We start from the raw sequence: 10,167 nt of genomic DNA on the forward strand, positions 1-10,167 counted from the left end.
TTTACATCAGGCATAAAATAATTTAACAACTCTTTACATTATACTTTTATGGATATAACATTGCGTGTGTAATATTGTCACATCTCCCCTGTTATAAATCCATGTAACAAAGGCGGCAAAGCTGTTCGTAACAAAGTCGCCTTCGTTACAAAACCACGTATAATTGTGTCAATGACTTCACTCGAAAGTTAAAGAAATTTCCACTCGAAGTTTTTAAAGACATTAGTGAAATAAAACATTCTAGCTTTGTATAATGTTAAAATTCAGACTATGTTTTAGCAAACTCATCATCTGTACTGCAATTAAGAACGGAAAAGATTAAAGTGCAAAAAAGTACTCGTACAATGAGAGTTAAAATGTAAATTTTAAACGCACCGTAGTCTAGTAAATTATGCACAATATAGAACAAAACAGAAATGTTGCACATAAATGGTCAAATATCTTTAATGTTCATTTCTTGCTAACTACAAGTGGGTTCATTTACACTAATTCTAATTTAAATCATGAGAGTGCAGAGTTCAAATTTAGCTCCCTTTCTTAGGATATTCTTCACTTTAAAGTTGCGAGGGTTCCACACGAGCCGGGAAGAATCAGCAGCTAATTCAAACGGGTTTTGATTTTTTTTTATCACTTTTGTGATGTCTTTAATATAGTAGATAAGCAATTCATTTCCAAGCTATTGTGAAAACTGAGGAAAGTCCGTTCTATTATTACAGTACATTGGTGAAAATATATAATATAAGTATATATTAAATAATTTATATATACTTCGCTTCATTTCAGCCGATAGTTGCCCACTACAAGACATAGATCTCCCCATAGGTCACTACGATGTCTGATTTTGGTGCTCCCATTCAGCGACATGCCGCGATTTGAACTAGGTCTTCGGTCCACCTACGTTTATACACACTCTTATATATCTATATATTTACATATATACAGTTAGCACCGGAAAAAAAGTTTTGAAATTATAAATAAAAAAGGATACATGTAGTGCATACGCCCTTTATTTTTTAATTAATGAAACTGAGAAGTGGTAAAACGTACAAATATACTGAATAAAATCATAAAGAAAAGCCTTAACACAACATTCTTCATAACCAATTGTATTATAATTGTAATGATAAATGGTACAGATATTAATCCTAGATTATGAGAATCTTTTGTAAACGACTTGTTTTGTCGGTTCTAAGTTATTGCGATGCTTTTGGTAGTATAGAAATGTTCATAACAAACGCAGTTGCTTAATGAATAATAAAATTAATATTTTAGATCAAATTCTACCTTAACGAATTATGATAAATTATTTTATCACCAGATGGTAAGTTTTCCGTTTCGTCTATTACAATATACACAGCACTGTACACGTCTTATTTAAATATAAAAGAATTATAGCATATCCTTCCTTAGATATCTTGGGCAGAGGTCTTTGCTTTGTAGTGGGCATATATGGGATAAGAGGACGACGACGTCGACAAATATTTCAACAGAACTGCGACAGGTCAATATCTTTTAATTATACATTGCAAAAAAATATTCAATCAAATGAAAGGGCTATTATATTAAACAAATTCTTTGGTAACTTACAATGATGAAGAAGCTTAAAATTACACATTTACAATTGTTGAAAAAAACCTTTTTGGTATAAAAATAATATTTTCAAGATAGCCTTACAAAAAAGTTAGAATTCTAAAAAAATTTTATTTATTAAACTTTCAAATAATTACCTTTTTCATGTTGTAATAAGAATAAACTAGAAGTTGACACCGCAAATCAATAATGAGTGAAACCTATCAAAGGAAACAATAAACAATCGATAACAATTCACTCGCTTATCTGTTATGGCTGTCTATAAATTTTAAATTCATATAATCAATAGTCTGTATCGATCATTCAAGAATTCATTGTTAATTCATCAATTACGATACCTTTTGCACCGTAAGCCGATGAATGTGTACTTATTTTGCCTACTATGTTGCGAAAATGAGAAGCTCATAAGTCGTTCATCTTCGTTTAAAATACCTAGATTTAAAACTATTGTATTAGAACAAACACTGAAATGACTTGCAGACTTTGCAGTTATTAAGTAAAAACCATTTGATATTTTGAAAATTTTTGCTAGCGCAGTTTAGATATTTCTTTCTTTATTCTTTAGGTTTAAATGATACTTTCCAGAATTACAAGATCCAAGAATCTAATTAGTTGTATTTAGATTCATAGGAGGCTTACACAACTGTATCTTTGCTCATGTTTGTTGTTCCTGTAGGAGAAAAAGTAGAAACTTTATTTAAACTAGTTCCGAATAGACGAAGATAAATGATTTCCCTTATGTCTTATTCTCTTTTTCATCCTACGTATGCTTATTTAGGGATCGAATTGATTTATCGTTTTTTTATTAAAAATTAAGGCTATAATGAATTAATAATTTATGATTCCTATTGGTTATTTATGTTTAGTTCATATCGCTAATGTGACTTTCGTTAAAAAATAACACAAAATTCATATTTGATAGCTACTTCAACTAGTGAAGATATTAGAGTTACAGAATATACCTATAAAACGTAAAATATTTTTTCAAGATAAACATTTTGTTACGTACTTTATATAACTATAATTACTATTAATTTAGTATCCATTGCTGTACATCTCACATACAGTAATTTGTATATAAATAACAATAAAACTGATAATTTGATATGTATCGTATTAGTCGCTATATTTTAGTTTATATACATGTAAAAAGAAACTTACCAACCCCTACCTCCCGGTTTTGTCAGCGTTATGGAATTATCGATATAACTCAGTATTTATTATACTATCAAAAGTGCATCAAAAATAGTTTTGTTAGGATTAGACATAGAAATGTGCTTAACATACTGAGGTGAAGTTTTCGTTGTGGTAGAGGAATACCGCAGTCTATAGTATACATATATTTATATATTTATTATTATATGTATATGTTTGTGTATGTGTGTATTAATATCACCATTTAACCAATAATTCTGATTTGAATTCTCGACTCCAGTCTTTTATGCCAATGGTAGAGTTAACAGATACCTGTTAACTACAGATATTTCTAGTGATGCCACACAGTGTCAATATGACTTAAAAAAAATCAAAATCAAATTGTTTCATACAAGAAAGATCCTCTTATCCTGCATATGAATGCAATAATCAAGATTAATATATGAATTGCACTACTGGAGAAGAATAAAAGATTGAATAGGAAAGGAAAGATCAATACTAACAATGAAATTGTCGGAATTGAATAAGAGAAAAATCACAATTTCTTGTGGAGAATAGTGTTATTATGAAATAAAAGAAAAAAAGAAATTAGTGTAGCAGAAGAAAACTAACTCATTAAAAATTTGCTTAAGTAATATTCTATTGAATTTAACCATTTACTGATTAATGTCCATTTATCATTAACAACATAGTTGTAAAGTTTTATCACTACTTCCTTTGATAGTAAAAAGTTAATCCACGCATAATTTCGATAGCTTCTATTGTTTATCTCATATTTTGAGTATATATACTGTATGCAACTGCTAATTGATCATCTATCGCTCATCATCGCAAGGTAAGTTGCTTCTACCTAAGGCTTACTAAATTAAAGATTAAGATTGTATTATTCACTCTTGTATCGTAATGTATGTATTTGCATACGCGTACACCCTAAACTGACCTCTTATCTCCATCTTGGTTGTCTGGTAAAGGTTGCTTTAAGCGATATGACCGCTTCCTGTACCCCTATATGTATTATTTCTTTTTCTCTTTTTTAAATTATTGTCTATGATGTACAAAGGTGTAAATAAATGTCTACTGTTAATTGAAACAAACGTATTTTGCATAAATATCTTCAGTTTTGGGTCCTAATTAATCTTAATTAGTCTAAAAATCTTGTTTTAGCTGCATAACAATGAAAATTTTCATTGTGTTCGCTGCCCTGTCGGCTATAGCCGCAGGCCGCTCTAGTACCTGGACGGCGCAAGAGCTGACAGCGGCGATCCAGAACCCCAATACTAATCCCGAATACTTACCATACCTTCAATGGAAACTGAACCAGATATCGAAAGACGCGGACGTAAATTTTGTATGTATTTTTACCCAGTTAATATCAATATCTTTTGTAATTATATTTTCAAATAAAGGAAAAAAATACTCGGTATAAAACATGCAAAAATTCAAATTTTCATAACTTATTTTTGCCTTTCACGGCAAATGAAATGTCTTTTAACTTTGTTTATAAAATTACGTTTGTGTATGTATCTGTATGGTATACATATATTCCGAAAAAGGCAAACTTCCCGTCCATGTTTTTTTTGTTATCCCTCTACACAGATTAACACCGATTTTGCTGAAATAGTCACGGCCACTGTAATTTAATTGAATAACTGAATGCTATTAAAATATTATTGTTTGCAGGAAACAGACAAAGAGTCCGGACTTCCTGAATCTGAAGTTCCCGAGGCCGAGTTACCCGAATCAGAAGTACCGGAGGTTGAAGTACCAGAGTCAGAAGTGCCTGAGGCTGAAGTACCCGAGTCGGAAGTACCGGAGACTGAGGTACCCGAGTCCGAAGTACCAGAGTCCGAAGTACCTGAGTCCGAAGTACCTGAGTCCGAAGTACCCGAATCAGAAGTACCGGAGTCCGAAGTACCGGAGTCCGAAGTACCAGAGTCCGAAGTACCGGAGTCCGAAGTACCGGAGTCCGAAGTACCCGAAGCCGAAGTACCTGAATCTGAGGTACCCGAGCCTGAACTCCCAGAACCCGAAATCCCAGAAGCTGAGGTACCAGAGCCCGAAATCCCTGCGCCTGAGCCCGAAGTCCCAGAACCTGAGCCTGAAGTACCTGTGCCGGAACCGGAAGTCCCAGAACCCGAGCCTGAAGTTCCAGAACCTGAAGTCCCAGAAGCCGAGGTACCAGAGCCCGAACTCCCTGTGCCTGAGCCGGAAGTCCCAGAACCTGAGCCCGAAGTACCTGTGCCGGAACCTGAAGTCCCTGAACCTGAGCCTGAAGTGCCTGTACCTGAACCAGAACCCGAAATTCCTGCACCTGAGCCCGGTCTGCCTGATCCTGAGCCAGAAGTTCCTGAACAGGAGGAACCTGTTCCTACACCTGTAGCAACAAGCCCTCTCGTTCAGATCATCATCAATATTAACCAAAAGAACCAGGTAAGAATTGATATCTAATTCTATTTATAATTTAAAATTCGACAAATATTATCAAATGAGTGCAAGATAGTAACATTGATTTTCATGTATATTTAGAAAAAACAGAATTTTCCCAATGGCTCTTTTTTATATTAAGTCTTTGTAAACAAAATGAAAAAAAAAATGTTAACTTTTAATGAATAAATTGTTTTACGGCAGCACTTTCAATAATTTGGAGTATAAGAAATTAAACCAGTTGGATCCATTATATCTGAAGAAAGAATAATTTACAAATTTGGATGTAAATTGATTATAGTAAATAAAATACGAAGTTAATTCGAAAGAAAAATGTTATTCTTTCTAAGGTTTATTAAAGAATAAAATAAAATTTCTAATGATTTTAACTGTTCCAGGCCTTGCAGCCTCGTTAAGATCGTGGAACCTCGGGGACGTCTTCAATACTCTTGAAAATTATCACGATTTGTAATATGTTATATCAAAGGAAATGTAACGAAAATCTTTAAAAATAACAATAATAAAGTAAATTCAAGTTGCAATACTTTTGTTTTTCATTTACGAAAATTATGTTCGTCATAGAAGTTTAACTTATCATCATCGTTTCGTCTGTTAGACGTTTATAGACATTAGCCTCCCCCATAGATTTCCAATAACACCGGTTTCCATTCAGAGTTTTCAGATGATTACCTTAATATCTTACGTCTTAGCTGCGCTTGAAGATCTGTGATTCTTACACCAAAACTTTAATCGTATTATGAATAAGATATCCGTTTATCGTTCAAAATGCTGCAAAATGCTAGCTCTCATTATCAGAAGTAGTTAACGAGAACAAACATTTTCTAGATGTTTCTAAGATTTTACTGAATCGCTAACAGAACCTCGAAGCATTTACCATCTAACAAAATAGCGGTTACGTCACGGAGAGTATCTTTCTAGGCTATAGTTTCTAGATACTCAAAGTAATTAGAGAATATATATTAATGTGCTAAATTAAAACATTTACACTTCCGAATATGAACACGTATGTTCATAATTTAAATGAGATAACATGATGGTTTAAATGTTATGATAAAATATTGTAAAAAATTTAAATACAACATTTAAAAATATTTTCTATATTTGAAAAGGCGGGAGAGGTCATACAATTATTTAAAAGATGAATAATTATTATAGATTTAATCGCGACTTAAAGTATATTGACGGGATAATAATCGTAAAGAACTTTATATAGCATCGAGGATTAGTTTTAGACATGTATTCTGGAAGACAAGGTTTATGGAGAAGTAGAGCGCTTGATTTGTAAAAATCATAAAAATATTTACTCCTATTAAGTGTAATCAAGTAGTATGATTTTTGCTGTTGTATATTTTATTGGTTATTATTGTATTTACGCAAGAACTTGAAATGTATTATATCTACGGGCGAACGATATCGTGGTTACGAAATAACAGACCTAATGAGATATAGAATTATTACTTCAGACGTTTATGAAAACTCTAATGACACACTCATGGATAGACATTACTATCAATTAGGTGTCTCATTTTGGATGATGGCAAAACAATAGTAGGAATCCATTGTCACAGTAAATGTGTTAGTGTTGAAGATGTCAACTATTTAATGTAATCAGAACCGGCCATCCAAAAATAGTACGACCAAATAAATTTTCTTCTTCTTACAAAATACTGCATGTAATATATAAACTAAAGCCGTACCTTCCGTGCAGTATGTAGAGTTACAGTAAGGTATTTACAAAACCTACATTTTAAATGAACCCTGCTAGAAAATGGCCGTCTTTTTAACTCAACAAGCGCTTTTTACGGAAAGAGATTTTGAATGCTGTACAAAAAGGTTTCAACTACCTACAAAGCCGCATGGTTGCTTTAATTCAGAGAGCTACAAAAAAATCTGGGGAAGAGCTGAGATAAATCAAATCATACTATCTTACAGAGTAACTGTTTTTCAAATGCTTGATTAAATGAAGTCAAGATTTTAAAAACTTATTTTTTACACAATGAGTTCAACTTTTGGTAAATTTAGGCATAAATATTTAATTATTTATTGCTCTATGTTGTGTAAAGCTCGTTCATATACTTCGACTGTCCGTGTGGTGACAGAAGGTACAGTTCGAGTACTAAATAAGTAAAACTGAATGTTTTTGTAAAATTAATGTGACTTTAATTTTTCTGCATCACTTTTGGAATAATCTTACAAATATTAAAAATACGTTTGTGTCACGCTATACTCAGTACAACCATAGTATCGCACTAAAGGGATGTGGTCAAATTTTGCACGGAAGATGATTCTCTCGTATTTGTACACAATGTCGCATATTGGCAAGCACACGCACACATCTATACTGTTAAGAACTTTGCGAATATATAAATACATAATCAGAAATAACAGCAGCTGCATCATTGACAGAGATGGCTGACATCGATGCCGGAGTGGTAGAAGACAAGTGACTGCTTTCTATATCATATATAAGGGATTGGATAAGGAGTTCCGGTGCAAGTTTATGGTTTAATTGACGGCAGATGTCATACGTCTTGCAATCCTAGGTAAAAGGGTGGTAAAATCTTGAAAAATTTCGAGCTTAGTGAGAAGGGATTGTTAGTTACGTATCAAGAGTTTTGGTCTGTAAAACGGTAAGCTTGTTCCGCCTCAAGAAGGATTTTCTCAAGTAATAAAGATAATAATATAGATATACCAAATCTTATTACCAACAAAATATAACCAATTATTTTTTAACAATTTTTTTTGCGGATAAATATATAGAGTTTGTAAAAATCAGTCGCAAAGGGAAATCCATACTGTGCGCAGAAGACATCCGATAGGGCTGTAAGTTTATGATGTAGAAACAAGGAAACGACAAGCGAAGCGATAGACGTTCACACACTAGGTGGTCACACGCTCGATGCAGGCTGCTACCAACAGGTCTTTTTGACTACGATATAATGATCATGATGATGATGTTATAGTCATAATTTGATTCAAGTTACTGTCATACCTAACATTTATTAATAGATCTATTCAAATTAATAATTAAAATAGTATCAAACTTAATGAAAACTAGTTTTAAAAAAATTAAATATGGATATTGTGCTGTAAGACGTTGATAAATTGATATATTAAAATCACGTTCCGGTTTAAATAATTTCAACTTTATTGCGAAAAAAGAAAAAGTATGTCTTTACGATAGCTACAATTTAGTGATTTTTGTACTTCAAAATTGCTTATTTAGCCGGTGTTCCTGCACTTTAGCTTTTCGCTTTGGAGCGTTAACTGCATCAAAAGGATGTAAATTTCATACCACTTATGCTTCTGCTTAAGTACTTTAATAATAACGATAGCTGTCGCAGTAGTAGCAGGAAAACATTAGTGCAACCGATTTATATTTAAATTAAATATATTCGTAACTGATACTGAACTACAAATCCATACAACTAAGTTTATCTACTAAGTAAGGTACAATTTCGAATTCACTAACTTTATATCATTTCTTGTTATCCCAATGCCTTTGTGTTTTGTTTATGAAAAGCCATAGAATAAAGTTTAAATTAAAAGAAAACTTTATACGGACAGTATACGAAGCTGGAGATAGCTTATGAATGATATGGCGTTACTGGTGGAATACGAAGTGAAGATTTAGTTGGGAATTGCTAAGGTGTTTTTTATATATTGGTAGTTATTTTTTATATATTAGTACAGGAACAAACGAACATGCAAAACTGCATCGCGACATACACTGTCAATATTAAAAACGGGTAAAAATAAAAAGTGGTTTTAAATGACCCATTCAGTCGCCAACATTATTCAAAAAGGTTAAAAAAGGAAACCATTCTTAACCTTTTTTAACCGAAACCTTTTTTAAATTTCTGTTTGTTCTCTTCTTCTCCATAGATACTATCACTAAATATAAATATTACGACAATATAAAAAATATAATGTCTTCACAAACATGGATGTAAAAAAATCGTATACTCGTGTGTATTTTCTTACAGCTGTCGACTTCTAGATGAAGTAACTTTAAGCAAAGTCATCGGAAATTAAAATTGTATGGGTTTCACTAATAATTTATCTTTGCGAATCTACGATTAGGAATAGGAAAGTGAAACTTCGATGTAATGTTTTTATCATATTATTTTTATTATCACTGTCCACGATCCAAACTTTATTTTGGTGTAAACATCTTCTAATCTTATTTTAACGTAAACAAAATCTCGGTGCCATGTTACATAAAATTTTATAAAATATTACTTTGGACTTCATTAGCTTCAGGTATAAGATGAAACGTCTCATTATAAAATGTTCTCTTTTTATATACTTAAAAAATAACTAATACTAATATATGTATGCATAAAATTGGATTAAATACGGGGATATAGTGCAAGTACAGGGATTGCCATTCCAGGTATTTCTACGCAAAATTACCATTGGAACTCGCTATGTAAAGACAAAGATTCTAAAAAATAGTGGCTTAGCAAAGTGGCACTATTGAACGCTGTCTTCAGGAATTTTAGGCGGTAAAAATTAAACTTTCCTAAAGTAGAATAGAAACTAGACTCAAGTAGGACTGTCTGAAGAAAATACATTACTTTGTAGTCTACTTAAATTTAGATTCCAAATAATGCCATTTCAATAACACTTATCGTGTCAAGTTGTTTGAACGTATTGTGAATATAATACCTTCGGAATGAATGAGCGACATTTCACAAGGCACATGTCTTATTGTATTCTGGAATCAAACAATAAAGGTTCCAAACAGGAAAGTTATCTATTCGAAATCAATAAATATCTTTTCCTAGCGAAGACAGATCACAGACATTAGACCATATCAAGTAATGATCTTTACAAAAGCTTTCAATCCAATATTCCTAGATCAACCATCACAATTAAACAACAATATATTCAAATTGCTAATACACAAAACATATATGGAGAGAGTATCATATCATACAAGATTCAGTCATACATACTAAAACTTTGGACTTA

The 10,167-nt window shown here is 32.2% G+C and overlaps 1 protein-coding gene across 1 annotated transcript; it reads left to right on the forward strand.

The window, feature by feature from the left end:
• Positions 1-3,919: 3,919 nt before the first annotated feature.
• Positions 3,920-5,585, forward strand: LOC137921651 (uncharacterized). The gene is made up of 3 exons (XM_068764455.1): positions 3,920-4,084; positions 4,426-5,175; positions 5,568-5,585. The coding sequence occupies exons 1-3, from the start codon at positions 3,920-3,922 to the stop codon at positions 5,583-5,585; spliced, it is 933 nt and encodes a 310-aa protein (XP_068620556.1).
• The last annotated feature ends 4,582 nt before the right edge of the window (positions 5,586-10,167 follow it).

The sequence above is a fragment of the Battus philenor genome, unplaced genomic scaffold (assembly GCF_028537555.1).
Source record: "Battus philenor isolate CCGP_79_NKW_IND1 unplaced genomic scaffold, ilBatPhil1.0.hap1 SCAF_19, whole genome shotgun sequence".
Taxonomy (NCBI): domain Eukaryota; kingdom Metazoa; phylum Arthropoda; class Insecta; order Lepidoptera; family Papilionidae; genus Battus; species Battus philenor.

Coding starts and splice junctions, on each gene's coding strand:
- LOC137921651 (XM_068764455.1), top strand. CDS start 3,920: ATGAAAATTTTCATTGTGTTCGCTGCCCTGTCGGCTATAGCCGCAGGC. Junction 4,085..4,425: donor AGATATCGAAAGACGCGGAC/GTAAATTTTGTA, acceptor TATTGTTTGCAG/GAAACAGACAAAGAGTCCGG.